Source organism: Bos taurus, chromosome X, assembly GCF_002263795.3.
Source record: "Bos taurus isolate L1 Dominette 01449 registration number 42190680 breed Hereford chromosome X, ARS-UCD2.0, whole genome shotgun sequence".
Lineage (NCBI taxonomy): Eukaryota > Metazoa > Chordata > Mammalia > Artiodactyla > Bovidae > Bos > Bos taurus.
Window position 1 is genome coordinate 51,239,554 of NC_037357.1, and position 22,911 is coordinate 51,262,464.

The following is a 22,911-nucleotide window of genomic DNA, read 5'->3' on the forward strand; positions in this document are numbered from 1 at the left end:
AATTTGGTGCCTTTTGGAAAGTCCCAGCTCCTCAACCCTATGTGTGACGTTTTCTCTGATACTGTTGACCCACCTTGTGAAACAGAAAGGAGGCAGGATCAGTCTGCTAACCCAACTGCCACATGTGTCTCAAAAGGCAACAACCTTGTAGAAGCTCATCTGTGCCTGGATCAGCCCGGGAGGGAGGCAGCAATCACAGGAATGTTGAGAAAGTGCCACCACAGCCAGACTCAGCCTTTCTCCAGGCCATCCTGATGGTGGCTGTGACTTGGCCATTCCTCATCTAGATTCTTTTTACTGACTTCCTGCAGCAAAAGGAGATTGGCAAGGCTCTGCTACATTTGTATTATTACCAAGAGGCAGATGTTTTTTCTTTTCCCCTGGGGTTTAGAATTATGCAAATGAAGGCACAAAAACAAAAGTTCAGCTAGGTGGGGGAGGATTACTGTTAAGAATCTAGGCAATTCTCAGAGCTCTTTAAGACACCCCTCTCAGGTTTTACTAACAGCTCACTTGGCTCCTCTCCAGTCAACTTAGAATTTGGTACCTCTTCAGAACCTTCCAACCAAAGACCTGAAAGTTCGTTCTAAAGTTCCTACCTTGGCCTCATTTTTCAAGTGGAGAAATCAAGGCATATAATATGGGTCGGTGGGTTGACCTTGAGTCTCGACACCCCCTCTATCTTTTTCTTTCTCCCTTCGGGTATATACAGTCTCTCTTGGAAAGGAAACTCTACGGCCTGATTGCCTCCCAGGTCTGTCCTCCACCCAACAGTAACAAAATCTGGAGGGCAATAGGACCTAGGGAGATTCAACCCTGAGGCCGAGAGAGACACACCTGCTTAACCGCGTGGGTTGAGCAAGTGTGGGAGCGAGCTAGTTAGGGAGGGAGGGGTAGAAGTGGGCGTCTGCTGCTCTGGGGCAAGAGGAAAGCTGTAGCCCCCTCCAGGGTTCGGGGGTCGTGATAAGAAATCCTTCTAAAGGTTGGCCCAAGCCCCCTTTTGTTGCGCCTCTACGCACCGAGCATCTTTCATCTGCCTGCCCTGGAAGTCGCAGACTGGTTTTGTTTGGTCCCAGCTGTCTCTCCCATTCCGCTCACCCCCGCCCTCTGTGTGCCTTAGTTCCTGAAGTCACCAATCTCTCACAGCTGGAACTGCGGGCCGGCAGGACCCAGGCAGCAGACGGCGCCCAAGAGTTTGGTGACATTTGTCCGGCTGGGTTGGTACTCCGCACGTTGTATTTTTCGCTAGCAAAGTTTCTCGGTGGAAAAGAAGCCCCTCCAGTTTTCTCTGGATCCTGTAGCGGACGCGCACGCCACTTCGCTCCCCGGTGACTGCGCTTGGGGACGGGGCTGTGGCTCTGCTCCTGCCTCTGGTCGGGCTGCCTTGGGTGCGGAGCTTGGGGGATCCCGAGAAGCCGACGTGAGAACCTTTGACTAAGCGTGGGTCTGGAGAGAGCGCCCGCGAGCAGGCGAGCTAACAGCCGCAGCTTAGCAATAGCTAGGTACCTGGTCACTGAACTGAATCCCGAAGGGACGTTCAGGCTGCAACCCCCACTTCTGACTGGCTCAGTTCTCGGCCGATTTGAGAGAGCACACTGGTCAGCGCTCCTCGAGAGCAGCTGCTGAGTGTGGGTGCCCCAGGAAATCGGCCTGCCCCGCTGCCTAGAGGGCTGCGAAAGGCGGAACCGCCACCGAAACAGCAGTTCCCATGGCTCCTTACACGACTGGAATTGGACCCCTGACTAGGCGCTAAGATGTTTGCTTTTGCCTTGTCCAAATTCCACAGCACGTGTGTTGACGATTGGAATCCCGGCCTAATCAAGAGTCAAGTTCAAAGTGGTACTCCTGGATCCTTCATCTCAAACTCCAACAAGTCTAATTTGAGACTAGAAGAGAGGGATCTCCTGCTCTAACTAGTAGATCTCCGTTCTGGAATTGGACTTGACAGCTTTCCTCACCAATACTTCGACTGCAGCTGTTGCACGTTCTTTGGGGGGGTGGGGGAGGGGCGGTAGTTCTCTGAAAACCAGACCACAACAGTTGGAACCTCAACAATGGACCAAGTTTTTGAAATTCCCGAAGAGCCAAACGTGGAGCCGATATCCTCTCTTGAGGAAGATGTCATCCGTGGGGCCAACCCCCGATTTACCTTTCCATTTGGCATCCTCTTCTCCACCTTTTTGTACTGTGGGGAGGCAGCATCTGCCTTGTATATGGTTAGAATCTACCGGAAGAATAGTGAAACCTACTGGATGACGTACACCTTTTCTTTCTTTATGTTTTCATCCATCATGGTCCAGTTGACCCTCATTTTTGTCCACAGAGACCTGGCCAAAGACAAGCCACTATCATTGTTTATGCATCTAATCCTCATGGGACCTGTTATCAGGTGAGCAACTTTTCCATCTTTTCCCTCCTCCTCTATCCCCACTCATTGTGCAGAGAAGGATGAATTTAATATTTTTAAAGACTGCTACTGTGCCTCTAATTAAATCGATTCTTCTATTCCCTCCCACTCTTGACTTTCCTGCCTGCCACCCACAAAGTCTTATCTGCAGTCTTAAGTGCCATCGCAATGAACATGTGGCATGTACCCGTGTTCCAAAACCATGTTTGGTACCATTAATAAGACTTCATCTGACAATGTTTGCTATCTGAATTTGAGACCAATTGATGTGATCACCTTGTGAACACCGGCCATAGCTTTGGAGTATGTTATTTTGACCCCGCCTTTTAGATGCTCTTTACATTGGGTGGAAGTTCCTTATCCTCTCCGTCCCATCTCACATTCAGTTTCTTTAACTTGAGCTGCTTGGGCTGCTGTGACTGCTATTTTCAAATTTTCTGGAGTTATTTGACATCTGGGAAATATTTTAAGCCATTTGTGCTCATCTGGTACCCCAGCCCTTTGTAGTTTGTTTTTCCTGGCAGTTTATTGGTCCCCTGTTTATCCCTTTGTATCTTTCTGCAATAAAGGTACACGGTTAGAAGGGGCAAAGGAAGAAAGTCTATCTGGATGCTGTAGCACAATATAATAATATAGAGTCTTTCCATTCTGATTGCTTTGAAAGGATAAGAATGTGCCTTATCCTAAGGGGGACAGGCATCTGCATCAGAAGTCTCATCTGGATGCTACGGGATTTTCAAGATAGAGAGATGTTGCAAAATTTATGAGGTCAGTAGGAAAGAATGGACCAAGTTTATCTTGATTGCAAGAGAGGCGGAAACCTGCAGTCAGCTGAGGAATATGGATCATAGTGTTGATGTTGTAATTGCGATTAGGGAGATGTTTCATCATCAGAGACATAAACAGTCTGAAACTGGCTAAGGATGGAACTCTTTAAAGAAAAATTTTTATCAACATATTTAAACGGGGAGGAATTGATTATGCTCCATCAGTGAAAATTTGAGACATCAATAGAAACAGTGGCCTGGAATTCAGGAGACCTGGAATCTAGTGGGCCCCCCTCGCCCCCTCTGTCATTGACTAGTTATGCAGCCTTGGTGAAATCCCTGAAGATGCCTTGAGCCTCAGTTCCTTCATCTGTAAAATAAATGGCTTGGGCTAGATCATGGGTCTCAAACTCAAACACTTAACAGGGGTCAGGCAAGTATCATAAATGAGCAAGGGAAGACAAGTATGAGAAAAACAGTAGCTTCATGTGTGATGATAAATAAAAATGAAGTTTCATTGTTAAAGAAATGATGGAGAGTAGTGAGTGCTATGGCAATCTGGAGTCCGCAAGATAAGCCTAAAGGAGGCAACTGCTCCACAGCTCCAGTTCGTTGTTTCCTTGTGGGAATTCAGACCCAGTATCACCAAGGCCCCAACTTTTCAGGAGAAGCACTCAAGACAGGATTTTGTGGGAAATAGAATGACTTAATATTTTGACAAGTGATTTTGGTAATTAAATAAAAACACTGTCTGAACCAAACAAGACACAGCTGTTCTTCAGATGTGACTCAGCTGGCCTATACAAACTCTGGACTAGGTAATCTAAAGGTCCTTTCCAGTTCTAAATCTTTGAAGTTAAGCTGTGAAAGGAAGACCTCATCTTGAACTTTGAATCAAGATGTCATTTAGAGATGTCGTCAGAGGAGCAAGGAAACCATTCTTCTCTCCCTTTTTAAATGTAATCTATTGAATTAAAAGTTCAAGTGCTCTTTTAAAAAAATTATATCGATTGGAGGATAATTACTTTACAATATTGTGATGGTCTCTGCCATACATCAACATGAATCAGCCATAGGCATACATGTGTCCCCTCCCTCCTGAAGATGCAAATTTCAGTAAGTACTTCCCCAGCTCCCCATTTTGACTTCTCTCTTTGCTTTGCGGCCTCCCAAGCCATCTTTAATTTGGACCATCCATAGTTTTGAGTACTCTGTTTCATTTTTATCATTTAACTTTGACTAGATATGATTGGAAAGCATTTATAATCTCAGTCAGCTAACCCTACAGCCAGGAAAAATAATTAAAAGCTCATAGATCATATGCTTGATAATGCTTATTTTCAATTTCAAAAATTACATTTTTAGGTAGGTAGGAACTTGATTAGTGCTATTAGGCACATGAAGGTGTTTGGAGGGCCTGGCTTTCTTATGTGAAATGCAAAGCTACCTCTGGAAGTGAAAATGTATTCTCATGTTGTGCCATTTATAAGCAAGGCAAACATGCTTACGTAAACCAGTAAATAGCCTTAAGAATAGAAGCAGGAACAGGATTCTTCATGCAACCGCCACCCCCCCCAATATTTTATTCAGCAATAACATTGATGGGCTTGGGTTAAAATCTAAAATCTTTTGTTGGAAGTGCACATATGCATTTTTCCTGAATCAGAGGAGAAAGTTGCTTTTTTTTTTTCTTCTCTGTTTTTTCCTTCCATCTTTTTCTCTCCTGGATTTCAGTTTTCCTTACAGTGTGGATGTTTCAAGCTACATGTTTCAAGCTGGCACACATGCACCAATGTCAAAGGCATCCTGTGGATAAATGATACAAATGAACTTATTTACAAAGCAGAAACAGAATCATAGGCTTAGAAAACAAATTTATGGTTACCAAAGGTGAAAGGTGAAGGGGAGAGATAAATTGGGAGTTTGGGATTGACATACACACTACTATTTTTTAAATAGGTAACTGGGATTTGTCTGGTGGTCCAGTGGCTAAGACTCTCTGCTCCCAATGCAGGAGGCCTAGTTTGGATCCCCAGTTGGGGAAGTAGCTCCTACATACCACAAATAAGACCTGGTGAAGCCTAATAACTAAATAAATATTTTTTAAAAAATAGATAACCAACAAAGACTTACTGTAGAGCACAGGGAACTCTGTTCAATATTTCATAATAATCTAAATAAGAAAAGAATTTGAAAAAGGATACATGTATATGTAGAACTGAATCACTTTGCTGTACACCTGAAACTAACATAACATTTTAAATCAACTATAGTCCAATATAAAATAAACATTTTTAAGAAAAGAGAGATCCTGTGGAGAATGGCAGCCAGCCAGTGCTCTTTCCTATTAGGTCTAGAGAGCATATAAATCTCTGAACTTGTCTTTGGTCTCTTTATCTGTTAAATTTCATTGCCATTATCATCTCCTTCCATCACTTCTCACTCTGTATTCTTTGCTTCCTTCTTATTCTTTTATTTACTCAGCAAATATTTATCAAATGCCCACTATGTGATAAGGGCAGTGGGTGAGATAAATATAGCCCTTAGCCTATCAGGAACGGAGAAGGCAATGGCAACCCACTCCAGTGTTCTTGCCTGGAGAATCCCAGGGACGGGGGAGGCTGGTGGGCTGCCGTCTATGGGGTCGCACAGAGTCGGACACAACTGAAGCGACTTAGCAGCAGCAGCAGCAGCAGCCTGTCAGGAAAGACAGCTTAAATTTCGACACAACTGTTCCAACTTATCATAAAAAATAGTCCACAGTTTCCATTCATTTCTCTGTGTGTGGTGGCTGGGGGGGGGGGCGGGAATTCCAAATCAAAGAAGATTTTCCTCTTTTATAGAGAAAGAATGAAGTTTAAAAGGCTGTTGTTCCCTAAAAGGTCAAGAACAAGCTTTAAAGAGGTCTTTTGAAGTTCCCTAGGTATATAGTACATTGGGTTCTGAGTTGCCAAGTCTTTTTAATTACCTTTGTTGCTAAATGGCTTTCCTGTGTATATTTTAAATTATTTAAATTTTTTATTGGAGTATAGTTGATTTATAAGCACCCCTGTGTATTTGAGAGGTTTTTTCCCAGATCTCCTCCAAGACTTTTTGGCTGAGACAGTTATACCTGTGGGCTTTGTCTTGAAAAAGCAGAGCTTAAAAGACCTGATTATGAAGCTGAAAGGTTTTAATAAGCAACATTTTTCCTCAGGAACTTAAGGTGTTATGAAAACCAGAGCCTTTTGGAACCTTCATCATTTTCTCTCAACACATTATTAATGTTTTTGTATTCAAGTCATTTTTCTGTTATAGGCTTATTATTAAGGAGACAAAGCAATTTCTAAGTCCTCAAATACTTCTGAATTGGTATTCTTAGGTTGGTCGATGACCAAATGAACACAAAAGATTTAGATTCAAGTGATTTATAGAAGGCATGACCAGCTGTTTGACTCATGAAAATTGAGAAGAACAGGAGTGAAAGAATGGCAAAAAGTAGCACAACCTTCCTGAGTTATTTATCCCCTCTCACCACCAATTTCTTTCCTAGGACAGCTTTAGTTAAGTTCCCATGATGCTTTACTTCTGCAGATGTTTGGAAGCCATGATTAAGTACCTCACACTGTGGAAGAAAGAGGGGCAGGAGGAGCCCTATGTCAGCCTCACCCGAAAGAAGATGCTAATAAATGGCGAGGAGGTGCTGATAGAATGGGAGGTGGGCCACTCCATCCGGACCCTGGCTATGCACCGCAATGCCTACAAACGTATGTCACAGATTCAAGCCTTCCTGGGCTCAGTGCCCCAGCTGACCTATCAGCTCTATGTGACTCTGATCTCTGCAGAGGTCCCCCTTGGTAGAGGTGAGTGGGGTCAGGTGAGGGGCGGGTTCCACTAAAATCAAGGGTCTTAGAAATCTAGACCTGAACTGTCCAAGATACTGGCCACCAGCTTCCTGTGACTATTTAAAATTAAAAAATGTATTTCCTCAGTCATACGAGCCACATTTCAAGTACTCAGCAGCTATGTATACCTCGTGATTACTGTATTGGTATTATAGAACTTTCTGTTGGACAGCACCAATAGTCAACTTGCAGAGCCGGATATCTCAGGCCTGCCAGATTTCTTAAACCTGAGTAAGGTATTTAGACTAAAAACATCATAGATAAACCGTCTCTGGGCCCAGAAGTGAGTAATACCAGCAGCCAGTAGGACATGTTTCCTACCCACAGTGTTTACATTGCATTGAGGGTGTTTGGTTGGTTGGTATAGGGATGGCTGCCTTTTAATAAGAGTTTCCCTAGTATTCTGATCATGAGAAAACATAATCACTGGGTGAAAGCTCCTTTTACAACTTACATTCCATACTCAGACCTAAGTCAGTTAATACAGGAATCTGCATTTTTTGAAAGTACCCTGATTGATTCTGATCAGCCACTTTTGGGAATCACTGATTGAATCACTCCTTCCTTCCGTCTCCAGTGGGGAGAAAGAAAAAGGGTATGGATTGAATATTGGTGAGGGTCAGGCCTGGCCCCAGTTCTGACCTTCTCTGTGTTGTTTAGAAGAAGTTACCAAAGAGGTCACTGTCTTAATCTCTCATTTGTAAAAGAGGGATCCTGGGATGAGTAAGCCTCTAGCAGAGGATAAAGTGTGAGTCAGTGTTTCAAAAGTTGAGATAAAGTACTGTTAATGACTTTTAACAGCCTAAGATGAGCTTCATCTACTTGGGCCTGAGCTGGTACAGCTGTGGGTATAGCTTTGGACCATTTCCTTATTATTATGTATTGACCCTGCTTCACAAAGCCCCATGTTTCAAATAAGTGTAGGGAGGAAATATGTCCTCTTTTTTCTCTGCTAAGAATTCATGAAGTTCTGAAGTTCTGAACTGAACTTCATGAAGTTCTGAAGTTCTGAAGTTCATGAAGTTCTGCTGGTCTTGAAGCTTTTTGCATACCTAGAATTGACAGTAGTTGGGGAGAAAAATCTCTGGAAATGATTCCTCCTGAGAATTTTGAGGGTAATTAAATCACTTAATTAAAATATTATGCATTATAAAAGTAATACATGCACAGAACGAATGGCCTGCAGGTAATTGTATATGCACAGACTATTTCTATGAAGATATGCAAGAAACGATTTACCTCTAGGGAGTGAAAATGAGCAGTCACCTGGCTTTTAGCTTTTACTTTATACCCTTTTATATGTTTTGAATTCCTTTTCACCATGATCATGTATTACTATTTTTGGTCATTTTTTTTTAATTATAAAAATCAGACATGATTATGGTAAAGATTCAAAACTGTACTGAATATATGTAAAATAGGAGAGGTAATCTCATTTCCCAAAGGTAATCTGTTTACCATTTAATGTATATCCTTCCAGACTTCTTTTTACTGTGTAAATATAAACATACATACAATATATATATGTGTGTGTAGCTACCCTTGTGGCTCAGATGGTAAAGAATCTACCTGCAATGAAGGAAACGTGGGTTCAATCCCTGGGTCAGAAAGATCTCCTGGAGAAGGAAACGGCAACCCACTCCAGTATTCTTGCCTGGGAAATCTCATGAACAGAAGGAGCCTGGCAGGCTACAGTCCATGGGGTCAAAAAGAGTCAGACACGCCTGAGCACATGACCCATATATGTTTGCCCAAAAAGAGCTGTATTAAACATTCTTTTCAGCAACATGTTTTTTCAAAAGTATACCATGTTTCTTCAATAGTTAATTATATATACATATATAATAATTATAGATACATATATGATAATATAAATATACTATATATTTCTTTTATATGAATTGAACCATTCTTTCTTATTTCCCTAATCTTCTGTTGGTAGGATTAAAGTTTATTTATAATTTTTCCATGCAAAGTTTTTCTCTGATTACAGACCATGCTTCTTTGAACATCTTTATTTAAAGTGTCTGTGTACTGGAATGAGACTCTGTAGAATAACTTCTTAGCAGTAGAATTGCTGGGAGAAAAGATATGTATGTTTAGACTTTCATCAGTACCGCCAAAAGGTTGCGTGAATTTGTTTTCCCAAGTGTATGAATGTGCCTGTTTCTTCATATCTTAAGCTAAACACTTGTATAATTATAAGATAATTATTTTAATTGCTTTATGAGTGAAGCTGAACATCATTTCATGTTTGGACGTTCTGTTCTTATCTCTATATAGTACTCATTTTTCTAGTGTGATGTTTGTGTTTTCCTTATTCATTTGGATGAACTATTCACTTATTCTGCCTATTAATCCTTTCCCAGCTGTGGATAAGTGTGTATGTATACATTTGTATAATGTTCTGTATGTGTGCACATACACACATTTTAAATGTGCATATATATGTCATACATGTAAGAGATGTGCAGCACACTATATGTAAGGGACAATATACTTGTAGTATTTTCTGGCATTTTGAAGTATTCAATTTTTATGTATTCATATTCTTTATTGCTTTTAGGTCTTGTGCCTTTCTTACAAAGGCCTTTCACAGCTCATATCTGATAGAGCAGTTTAGCCTGATCTTCCAAACAGAATGAATTTTCAGTTTGTCAATTCCCCCACCAGAACACAAAGCAAGACAATAACAATGAAAAAAAAAGCATTTTATTGAGAATGTGATTGAGATTGCACTCCATTATTTAGGTTATTTTGGAGGGAGTTTACATGTTTTGCAGGATCAGTTAATTTCATGTTAGAAGATAATTGAACTTTCGATTTCATTTAATATTTAGAAATGACTTTATTGAGGTATAAATGACAAAAACCTCTACCTATTTAATGTGTACAACTTGATGAGCTTGGAGATAAATATACCTCCATGAAACATCACTACACTCTATGCCATAAATATGTAAGAACTCTAGCAAGAAAATTACAGTCAATCCTGGGTATCTGCAGGGGTTTGTTTCAGGGACCCCTCATGGATACCAAAATCTGCAAATGCTCAAATCTCTTATATAAAATGGTGTAATATTTGCATATGACCTGTGTACTTCCTCCCATATACTTTACATCATCTCTAGGTTACTTATAATACCTAATACAATGTAAATGCTATGTAAATAGTTATGGATATGATGTAAATACTATGTAAATAGTTGCCAGTAAATGGCAAATTCAAGTTCTGCTTTTTGGAACTTACTGGAATTTTTTCCCAAGTATTTTCCATCCATGTTTGGTTGAATCTGTGGATGCAGAGAGCCAACTATATACAATTTGACTGAGGTACACTTCATTAAATGTTTTTAAATATACTTCAGTAAAATTGTATCATTTTCTTGTTATAGGTCTTACACATTTTTGTGAGGCCTATGTCTAGGTGTTCTATCAGTTTTTAAATCAACTAATTTCCTAAGTGTCAGGGTAGTGCCTATGTAAATTAAATGCATCTCTTGCACTTTAGGAAATAGAGAATGGTGATGATGATGATAGGGGCTAGCAGATAGAGTTTACTATGTTCCAGGGATTTCTCTAATGTAATCATTTCATTTAAATCTTCACAACAATGCTATAAGATACTTGTTATTATCCACATCTTACAAAATGAGAAAACAGAGGCACTGAGAAGTTAAACAAATTCCCCAAGGTCCCATAACTAATGGATGGCAAAAAGGATTGGCGTCTAGGACATCCACCTTTAGAACCTATATTTCTAAGTATGAAGTGACAATATTAGTCACTCAGTCGTGTTTGACTCTTTGCAACCCCATGGACTGTAGCCCTCCAGGTTCCTCTGTGCATGTGATTCTCCAGGCAAGAATACTGGAGAGGGTTGACATTTCCTCCTCCAGGGGAAATTCCCAACCCAGGGATCAAACCTGGGTGTCCTGCATTGCAGACAGATTCTTTACCACCTGAGCCACCAGGGAAGCCCAACTATATCACTATACAAAGGTTGTAGGGGAAGCTTTCTGCAAGGCCTTATTTTCAATTCTTTGGTGATTTCCCCTATTAAAATCTTTCTGATGATACCCTCTCTCTTAAGATTTTGTAAACTACTTTTTGGTTTCACTTTTCCTCATTTTCACCCACCCTCCTATCTTCTCCTTGCTACCCCTCTTTTTTACCATTTGCTCTGGGAGGCCATCTGGATCAGCATAGATGAGCAAATTCACTAGCAGCATTATGACCTCTTACGGCATGTGTCTATTTGTAGGGAGACAGATGGAAGGTGTTTTTACATTAATTGGAAGCATCAAGTTTTCTGCCTTTTATTACACTACTATCAGCAAACGAGTTCTAAGTTAAGGGAAAGCATCACCACACTTGGCCAGCTATACATCTGCCCTGAAGTTCCAAACTCCATAAGGAGCATCAGCTCTTGAGGATGGCACTGAGTGTGGTTTATACAGCTAAGAGTTTAACAAATAATCATTTTGTACTCCTTAAACTAATACAATGTTATATGGCAATTATATCCCAATACAGCTAGAAAAAATTATAAATAATAAAAATAAAGCTAAGAGTAGGCACTTTAGTCTCCCATTCCAGTACTTGAGACTGCAACCCTATACTTAGAGCTGGAAAAGATCTTGGAAACAAAGCTGTGCTTCTTTTTGGCTTTCCATGGGGAGGTCTTTACTTCTCTTGCAGATTAAATTGACATTTCAATGGCTGTAATGACCTGAATCCAGTGTTTTTATGAGAACAGAAAGCTCCAGTGTTTCTTTTGGATGAGTACACTTGGGCCTCTCATTCTCCTTGACAGTGCTAGATCTTTCTTAGTGACCAGTATCCTCTGATATAAAGGAAGGAAGAAAAAGAAAGGGTCACTGAAGTTGAGACTCAGAAGAGCAAGTTAGGGAGCATACTGATCCTTCAGTGATATGGATGTTATGGGCTAGGAAATTTTTTTTTTAAAACCACTCTGCCAGAAATTTGGGGATTCCTAAAGTTTACCATACCACTGATGTGATAAACTGGCATTGCTGGTGATTAATACAAGCAACTCTAGAATATCTCAGTGACCTAGGAGACTGAGGCACGTAGATATTCAGTGATTTGCACAAGCTTCTGCACTGCCGAACCAAGGACTTCTAATTGTAGATATTTTACTCTGCCTCTCTAAGTTCAGAATTCTTCGTTAATTCCACAAACATTTGTTGAGCACCTACTATACTCCAGGCAGTGTGCTAGGTTCTGGTGACACAGCAGTGAACAAAATAGACATGGCCCTTTCTGCCCTCTTGGAATTTCCGGGATATATTTTATATTCTAGAAATGCACACAAACAAGATTACTTCCCTGAAGAAGATATTCCTCAAAGCAGGGAATTCTATAACCAAAGGCATTCTCTCTGAGTCTTCTAAGACAGGATTTTTTTCAGATAGAGTTCTCTCTGCCTCCAGCATTGTTTTCTCAGGTTTCATCAGGTAGATGCTGCTTATCCCTTTATATGTACTCTTTTTGTGTTAGTGACCTCTCAGTGCTAGTTCTGAAAGTGTTAGTTGTGTTCAACTCTTCTATGACCTCATGGGCTGTAGCCCTCCAGGATCCTCTGTCCATGGAATTCTCCAGGCAAGAATACTGGAGTGGGTTGCCATTTCCTTCTCCAGGGGATCTTCCCAGCCCAGGGATCGAACCCACATCTCCTGTGTCTCCTGCATGGCAGGCAGATTCTTTACGATCTGAGTCACCAGGGAAGCCTTCAATGCTTGTTCTGAGACTCACTTTTTAAAAACATTTATTTTGTATGTTTATATGATTATTAAAGTATTACAGTACATGTTCATTTCTAATTTCATGGGAAATTTAGAAACTAGAGAAATGTAGAAAAACAAAAACTGCTACAGTCCCTATCACACAAAAATAATTAGTTTGTTTCCATTTTTTTCTGTGAATGTTCCTGGTTTACACAGCTGTGTTCATTCATAGGTTTTCTCTTAAGCCCTCAAATCTTGCCTATCGTCTCTCTGGATCTCTGGGTCAGAGTACAAAGTTCATCAACATTGACTGCCTATTTTTTCTGTTTCTTTTCTTCTTTCTTACAGTGGTGCTCATAGTCTTTTCCCTGATATCTGTCACCTATGGGGCTACCCTCTGCAACATGTTGGCTATCCAGATCAAGTATGATGAATACAAGATTCGCCTTGGGCCACTAGAAGTCCTGTGCATCACCATTTGGCGGACATTGGAGATCACCTCCCGCCTCGTGATTCTTGTGCTCTTTTCAGCCACCTTGAAGTTGAAAGCTGTGCCCTTCTTACTGCTGAACTTCCTGATCATCCTCTTTGAGCCTTGGGTGAAGTTCTGGAGGAGTGGTGCCCAGATGCCCAATAATATTGAGAAAAATTTCAGCCGAGTGGGCACCCTGGTGGTGTTGATTTCCATTACTGTCCTCTACGCTGGCATCAACTTCTCTTGCTGGTCAGCTTTGCAGTTGAAGTTAGCAGATAGGGACCTTGTTGAGAAAGGTCAGAACTGGGGACACATGGGCCTGCACTATAGTGTGAGATTGATAGAGAATGTGATCATGGTCTTGGTTTTTAAGTTCTTTGGAGTGAAAGTGTTACTGAATTACTGTCATTCCTTGATTGCCTTGCAGCTCATTATTGCTTATCTGATTTCCATTGGCTTCATGCTCCTGTTCTTCCAGTACCTGCATCCGTTGCGCTCACTCTTCACCCACAATGTGGTGGACTACCTCCACTGTGTATGCTCCCATCGACACCCTCGGGGTACGGTTGAGAACTCAGAGCCATCTGCTGATGCTGAAGCAAGGCAAAGCATTGTCTGATTCTATCTTTCAGATATTTGGGGATGGGTTGGGGGATGCCAAGACCAACTGTAGAATTGAAGGAGATGATGAGGCTCTTGGGTGAATATCCACCAGGATATTTTTTTGAGTTTTCTGGTAAGCCTATCAGAAGAAAGAGCAGCCCCCAAATAGATTTCATTTCCTTAAGATTGACTGCTATGTTTGTCTTTTATATTTTGTCCTACCTCCTTTCGAAGACAATGGGCTGCTTTTCTGGGTACCTGATGTCCTCTGCCGGCATTCAGAAGTTGTTTTGTGGAATTTACCCGGCGTTTAAATGTTCTTTTGATGAATTTGTGGGAGAGAAAGTGGTCTCCCCGTCCTATTCCTCCGCCATCTTAGCTCCTCCTCAGACTGACTGCTATGTTTGAACACCAAGGTAACTACTACATATCTGGGAGAGTCAGAGATGTCATTCATATTCCATCCACCCTGGTCAGCTGTCTGGCTGCCCTGTGAGATAACTTACATCCATGCACCTAAGGCTCTCTGTGACCTTTAAGCTCTGCTCATTCCCTTGAGCATTACTGAGCTTTCTGTGGACTGAACTGAATGACTCAGAATCCCACCAGAATATATCCTGACTGAACAGAGGATGTGACTGTTTACCAGCTATGGGTACTGCCCAGGAAACAGTTTGACTAATGTGGAACCTGTAACTGTGAACGGGGCTGGAGTCTTTCAATTCCAATGAGAAACAGTGATTAAGAGGTAAACCCCCACTATTGAAAGAGCTGTCCCCCAAATGAGTTAGCTTTCCATTAGGACTTTACTAGTGATCATTCATCAGGGATCTTTTTTTTTTCCAGAAGCCCTTCAAAGACACACTGTGAGGAGGGAGTTCAGAGTAGGATTCATTCAAGGCATAAAGCAGCATGACTCTCTATCTCAGGGACCTGCATGAGCCTCCAGTGTGCTGAGTGGAGTGGTTGAGTCAAAGCTCTTACTTCTTGCCTCTTTATTAAGGATTCCCTCCAACCTGGCTTTGTTGTGCTCTTTGACCAACACTGATGTAGATCTCAGAGAAGCTGAACTGTAATTGAAAATGTTTCTAATGTGTGGAAGAAATGAAAATTGCTTTGTGTCTCCTACTTTCCTCAGTATTTTGTTGATTCATTTTTTTCAGAGAACAAGAGAGGTAATAATACCTAGGACATCACCTTTATGTTGTTTGGGGTTGGGAGAGTGGCTAACACCCCTAGGTGGAGTGAAGGCAGAGGAGGAAAACCAGATCACGTTAAAGCATCAGTACTGCTTTCTGCCCACAAGATTTTATTTTCTAATAAGGAGCATATGCTTATCAACCATCTGCTCATTCCTACACCCCCAGTGGAGGAATGCAGATCTCCCTTCCTTATGTATCTTAGTGTTTATATCTCATATGAGTTGGATTGGGAAGATCCACTGGAGAAGGGATAGGCTACCCTCTCCAGTTTTCTTGGGTTTCACTGGTGGCTTAGCTGGTAAAGAATCCTCCTGCTATGCAAGAGACCTAGGTTCATTCCCTGGGTTAGTAAGATCCCCTGGAGAAGGGAACAGCTACTCACTCCAGTATTCTGGCCTGGAGAATTCCATGGACTGTATAATCCATGGGGTCACAAAGAGTTGGACATGACTGAGTAACTTTCATTCATATGAGTTGGGTATTTTGAAGAGAAAGTCAGCTGGATGCCTCTAAAGTCACCAAGGATATGAAGCTTCTATGGCCACTGACAATTGGGACTGAGTATCCTAGCATTTACCTAACTAATGGTTGCCCCTCACAGACCAAGAAAGTAAGGTTAACTCCTAATAGCATGAATCAGTTGTGCCCACCACAATGCCGTGAGGAATTGTGAACAATCTAATCTAAGAGTCCTCATTCTCATCCAGTCTTACTCTTGGGATCTTGGTAAGAATTTATCTTTTGCCATTTCTCTTCCTCTTATCTAATGTTGGAAGAACTCCCTCTGCTAAGCAGCAGGGTGTGAGCCAAAATTGTCCTATTTCCTTACATGTCTTGTGTGGTTTTGCCATCTTCAACCACTGTTTGGGGCTGAAAGGATTGGATACTTATTTTGGGGAAGAGTAAAGTGACTTGCTTTTGAGAAGTGGAGATTTCCTCTTTCAACATAACTCTCCATTCCTCATCCTTATCTTTCATGATGGAGATGTAGGTGGTTGTCATAAAAAGCACACACCACTGTCCTCTGATTGTTATTCAAGGTAATTTTGAAAGAAATAACCTACCAAATCTCCAGAAGAACACACTGCCTCTTTGGAATTCAAGCAATAATTTCTCCCTAGTGGTTAATGTGCCTTCCATTATTTAAGAGCAAGAGGAGTGTGGAGCTATAATTTAGTCCAGAAAAGCCATGTGAGTCAGCTACTTAAGGATCAGGTGCTATGAGAACATAGAAACACACAGTTGACCCAGGCAAGCCAATTGGAGCTGAAGTGGAGATACAGAGGGCAGAAAAATGTGGCTCACGCCAGACTAGACATATTTTCCTGCATGTATCCTTTCCATCCTCAGCGACTTAATATGCCAGGAATGCAGAGTTTAGGGTGAAGATTGTGGAGCAAGTTCCACTTGAAAAACCAGCTGCTATGTTTTCCACAGAGAAGAGACACCAGTGATACATTACACAAATGAACCTTCAGAACCTCCTATAGGTGGTGGCCTTTCTGTCCCATAGCAATCTTATAGATGCACAGGAGATGCATTGTGGAATATAAGAATAGAGCAGAGGAGTGTGCTCCTTTCCATCTGCAAATACTTCTTTGATTACTCTCTTTTTACCTTCTGAAACCTTAAAGCAACACAGGGTACTTTTAAATTTTATTTTTAATTGAAGGATAATTGCTTTATAATATTGGGCTCTGTAACAACATAGAGGGGTAGGAAGGGGTGGGAGGTGGGAGGGAGGTTCAACACAGGGTACTTTTGTAGGGGCAAGTCTGAGTGGGAGAGGAGGCAGAGATGGGGCCAGCAAATGGACCTTGGAAAAGGAGTACAGAATTACAAAGTGCTGGGGGGAATGCTAGAGCATTGTAGCAAAAACTATTCTTATGTCATTGAAAATTCAGTAGGCTAAGTATGGACAAATGAACATATTAAGAAAATGAATTATTAATAAATAATAGTTGTCAATTTTAAAGACTATGGGCATAGAACCATGAGGCACTGTAGGAGAATTAAATGCTAGCTAATATTTATGAGCACTTATTATATGTCTGGCATGGTGCTTTATATGCATTATTTCATTCAATCCTCAAAACAACTCTTTTGAGGGTAAGTACTGTGATTCTGCATTTTACAGATGAAGATTCTAAGGCATAGAAAAGTGAAGTGACCTCCCTGAGGTCACAGATAGGGTCAGAACCAGGATTCAGTCTTGGGCACTCAGGCCCCAGACCTTATACTCTTGATCATGATGTAAACTTGGCTAAGTCCTCTTAGGTCCTTTGTGAAATTATTTTAATGTGTTAGTGGTTTCAAGAATAGTTTGTGGGCTGTGGCTGGGTTTATATCAAGCATGCTTTTTCACAAATACTTATCAAGGGGTACCACTCAATTCACTCTAGAGAAGGGTCAAGTCCTGAAAAGCCTATGAGGAAAACTGAGGATGTGTTCACATGCACCTGTAGGCTGGAGACTGAGACGGTTGGGAAGTGGGGTTGGACGGGGAGGGGAAGGATGGTGAAGAGAATCATTTCCTTTCTAGTTTCAGGATTTTGACTCCTTATGTTCTTAGACACACACCTTCCAGATCCTGGTTGTGGAAGTAAAACTGGAGGGAGCAATTCCAGTCAGGATTGTATGACCACTTCCTCCAGAAATAACCAATCAGAGCAGGGGAGTGCTGAAGCCCATTCTCTTATACTTTTCTGTGGCTGATACTGCCCTTACTGCTGTTGAGAAGCTGATCCACAGAACATGCTAGAGGATGGGGACACTACAGAATAACACCCCTCCAGGAGCTGTCATAGCTCTGAGAGTCTAGGTCAACCTTGAGTGCTCTTTCAGCTAGCCCTCCTCATGCCTGCACCTTACAAGGCCATAGTCTTTAGCTTTACAGAACTGATTACTAATTCCTGGGACAGGGTGAGCTGGATGGCTATAGGGTTGGGTACTCCCCCAAACAGTCCATATAAATCCATGAGGCTCTGTCTTTGACAAATCTTTTAGCACAAAATCAGTTGACTCTGGACCCTCCAAAGTATTTCCCAAGAGTGGAGATCCTCCTTCTCTGAAGTTTTTGCTTTTGGGCTTTATTACTGTTGGGAGGCAGGGATATTGAGTTATATCCTTTCAACTGAGAAGGAACTTTAAGACCGAAAAATGAAGCAGGCAACTCCATAAAGTGCAATTATGAAGTTTATTGTGGGCATAGGCAGGATCTGGTGGACAATGACCCAGGGATATTCACAGCTGCACTCTATGCCCCCGAAAGGGGTATGGGGGAGTTGAAAAGGGATCAAAGCTAAAAACAGAATCTGGCTACCAAGGGAGACACACATTTGCACCTATGGGAACCAGGGTTCTTTCCTCCCCCATCCAAGGAGTCTCATTATCATTAATCATCCAGATCAGCAGAAAGTATTCTTCCAGTTTTCATATCAGATGAAGGCAAAGCTAAAAGTTAATAGGGAACTCAACTGGCTTGGGTGCATTCCTAGTGAGTAGGCTAAAGTTAAGTCATGCAGAGAAGGGAGGGAGTAGGACTCTGACCCTAGGAGCTGAGAAAATGGGGTCAGTTTGATTCAGCCACACAATTACTGTCTTCAGAGGACGCATAGGCCCACAATTTTATGCCTTTCCTCCTGAAAGACTGGCACCATCAGTCATACACTTCAGGCCTTAGAAACTCTGCAGTGCACAGTGAAAGTATGTTGTGGGCCTTGGCAACAAAACACATGCCATGTGAATCTAGGAAATAGCGAGGCCAGTCTGTGTAAGATATGAAAGCTACCTGCAAAAACACATTTTCATATATGGAAATAACATCTGAATAGCACTTTATAATATTCAAGACACACACATATTAGCTCTCTTACCAATGTGTCATTGTTAGGACAAGCCCTCTGAGTTGTACACGTGGGTTTGCATTGTTCTAATGGGAGGAATCAGTTACGAGGATGGGATTAACATACAGATACTACTATATATAAAATAGATGAACAACAAGGTCCTACTGTATAGCACAGGAAACTATACTCAATATCTTATAATAACCTATATTGGAAAAGAATTTGAAAAAGAATATATCTATATATGTGTGTCCATGTGTGTAACTGAATCACGCTATAAATGTGAACCTAACACAACATTGTAAATCAACTATACCTCAATTAAAAAAAGAAGCCTAGCAAGGAGAATGTAACAAAGATAAATTCAGCCATGAGTATGTTAAGTAAATACAATAACTAATTTTCAGTTCTGTTCATCAACTTTTAAACTCGTATTTTGTGCCTGCAGAGTCTATGTAGATATCTCAAAGAGCTACATAGATGCTGAAAGACAAGTGAATCCGAAATATTGAGTATAAGTGATGTTGGAGATAAATAGGCACCTTCATATTACTGGTATGAGAGTAAACTATTGGCACGAATTTTCAGAAGGTCACTTGTCAGTATTTGTCAAAATTACATGGCATACTTTTTGTCTCAGAATTTTAACCTCTAGAAATTTTTCCCCATGGAAATATAGCCACAATTGTGCAGAGAAAGATGTATAAGGATATTCATTGAGGCACTGTTTGTCTCCATGAAAAATTATTAACTTAAATTTCCATCTATCAGGAAAAGATTAAATTCTTGCAACTCCATAATTGAAATACTATCAAGTCATTAAGAAGAATCGTGTAGGTGTATACAGCAGGTGCTGAGTGAAAAGACAGGTGAAAAAAAGCAAGTTGGAGAACAAAATGTATAGGATAAAGTTATGAAGAATTACTCAAGCTTGGAAACAAGGGTGTGATAGGAAGAATGATGCCCACCCCCTCCTGCTCTGCCATAAAGATCTCCTTGTCCTAATCCTCACAACTTGTGAATATGCCATCTTATATGGCTAGGGAGAATTAAGGGAGAATTGCTAATCAGTTGGCCTTGAAATAGGAACTTATCCTGGATTATCTGGGTATGCTAGAGAACACGATGTGAAGATGGAGGCAGAGATATTTGAAGATTTTATAATGTTGGGTTTAAGATGGAGAAAGAGGGGACTTCCTTAGTGGTCCAGTGGTTAAGACCCTATGCTTCCACTGCAAGGGTGCTAAGTCATGTCTGACTCTTTATGACCCCATGGACTGTAGCCCGCCAGGCTCCTCTGTCTATGGTATTCTCCAGGCAGGAATACTGGAGTGAGTTGCTATTTCTTCCGCTAGGAAATCTTCCTGACCCAGGGATCAAACCCGAGTCTCTTCTGTCTTCTGCATTGGCAGGTGTGTTCTTTACTACTAGTGCCACCTGGCCAATGCGAGGGCCACGGATTCAATCCCTGGTTGGGGAACTAAGACCCCATGGTGGTGCAGCCAAGAACATAGTAATTAATTAAAAAAGAAAATATGTTGACAACAATTTAAAAAAAGATGGAGGAAGGGGCTACAAACTGAGAAATGAAGCTCTAGGATGAAAACAAGGAAATAGATTGTCCCATAAGGCCTCCAGAAGGAGCCAGGCCCTGCTGACACTTTGATTTTGGCCCATGAAGCTGGTTTTGGATTTCTGACTGTCATAACTGTAGGAAAATATTTTTTTTAAAAAAACTAGTTTATGGTAATTTATTAAAGCAGCATAGGAAATTAATACAAAGGGAAGAGATGATTACTTGATGCTTTAATGTCACATTGAAAGCATTTTCCAACACACCTATTTAGGTGTCATCTGACTCTTTAGGTCTAGAGAAGTATAATTTAGCACAACTAATGAGGATTTAGTCATTTTACAATTCTGTAAAACTGATGCAATGATATTTTCTGTCCACCTAAAGAAGACATCACGATTTTGGTTCTTATTGCCCTCTTGGGCATTAATCAACTTTGATTCTAACTTAGCAATGTTATTTTAGCAATCCTTTGTTTTTTTAACTGACTGTATATAAATACCAGTTCTCACATCCTCTTTTGAGTTAACTTTACCATCCTGCTGGTTTCCTCCTTCATGAGTTAAAATTAAACTTTGCACATGCTCACACTCTTTGTATAAAACTTTTCCTGAACACTTTGAGACTCATACTTCAACAATGATCCCATTTTTTGTAAAAAAACAAAAACAAAAAACAAACAAACAAAAAAACTAAAACAACAATATGGTGGTGGGAGGAGCTGGAGGAAAATGTTCCACACTCTTTACGGCAGTTCTCTGGATGGGGAAGCGGGGAAGATGATTGGGGATTTCTTTTGTGTTGTTTGCAATATTTGACTTTTGTATAATTTTATGTGGTGTTTGTAGTCTGAAAAATATATTACTTTAAAAAGTAAATATATGCTAAAAATGATTCACGCAGTGTCTGTCCCCAACAAGTTTAGTATCTGGTTGGAGAGGGAGAGATGTAATGCATACAACTCACTAGAAATATAAGGCCAAGTATGATAGATGCCTATGAAGGAAGTGGGCTCCTATCTGTTTAGTGCTTGTTAGACACCAAGCTTCGTGTTGGATCATTTACATAATTTTATTTCATCACAACAGTCCTCTGAGGTAGATGCTATCTATCTCCATTTTTTCAGATGAAGAAACTAAAGTTGAGAGGGATTTGCCTAAGGTCACACAACTATTGTGCTGAGGGAAAGAGGCAGAATTTGAATCCCGGTCTTTTTTGTTCCAAAGCTCACACCTCTCCCATTCTAATACACTGGGTCCCCATAGATGTTCGGTCTGATGGTCTAGACTGGGTAGGACTGAAGTCACGTGATACTTTATACTCAGCTTTGGCTCTTTAAAGGGGGCAGATGCATTTACAGAAGGGAATGAAGAAAGCTTATCTCTAATATTTACCCAAACTAGCCTATGGCTTAGCCTGCTCTATATAATTTTCTGTCCTCCATGTGCTCATATTCTTGGCTTTGGATATTAGTCCCTTCTTGCTCTCTGGACCCATTTGACTCTGCTTCTCTGGTTTACCCATCTCTGCCTGCCTCACTTGACCCTTCAATTTGCTCTTTCCCCATGGCTTGGCTCACTGCAATTAGGACAAAGAACAATTTCAATACCCAAAAGAATTTCCTGGGCTTCCCTGGTGGCACAGTGGATAGGAATCCACCTGCCAATGCAGGGGACATGGGTTTGATCCATGGTCCAGGAAGGTTCCACACGCTGCAGAGCAACTAAGCCCATGTGCCACAACTACTGAACCTATGCACCCTAGAGCCTGTGCTCCCCAACAAGAGAAGCCACTGCACTGTCTGTGCACCACAATGAAGAACAGCTCCTGCTCGCCGCAACTAGAGAAGGCCTGCACACAGCAACAAGACCCAGTGCAACCAAAAATCAATAAAGAAAAGAATTTCCTTATACTACTCCCTTATAGTCACACCCTCCCCACACCCCTAAACCCTGGCAACCACTGACCTGTGCTCTTTCCCTATACGTTTGTCTTTTTGAGAATGTCATACATATGGAATCACACAACCTCTTGCATTGAGAGTTTCTGAGCAGAGGAGTGATGTAGTTAGGGCCATTTCAGGAAGATCACTTTGGAGTTGTGTGAAGGATGAATTGCAAGACAGTAAAACTACATATCGAGAGACCAGCTTCAAGAATTTAAGCTGGAGATGACCATATGTGGTACATATTCATTAAAGGGCTTATTGTAATTAATCAAAGAGGTGTAAGGGAAAAAAGAAACTAGATCATGGTTACATATTTTTGTTTCCATATACTATAGTGTCCACTGATTACTCCAAGGGTATAATGGTACACTCAGAGACAGAAAACAAAACAAACAAAAATAGGACACAAGAAGACGCATACAAAAAAAAAAAAAAGAAGACGCATACAGAATAG

The 22,911-nt window shown here is 41.1% G+C and overlaps 1 protein-coding gene across 1 annotated transcript; it reads left to right on the plus strand.

Moving 5' to 3' along the window:
- Positions 1 to 2,054: 2,054 nt before the first annotated feature.
- XKRX (XK related X-linked) lies at positions 2,055 to 13,902 on the plus strand. The gene is made up of 3 exons (NM_001205914.1): positions 2,055 to 2,389; positions 6,748 to 7,016; positions 13,157 to 13,902. The coding sequence occupies exons 1-3, from the start codon at positions 2,055 to 2,057 to the stop codon at positions 13,900 to 13,902; spliced, it is 1,350 nt and encodes a 449-aa protein (NP_001192843.1).
- Positions 13,903 to 22,911: the final 9,009 nt, after the last annotated feature.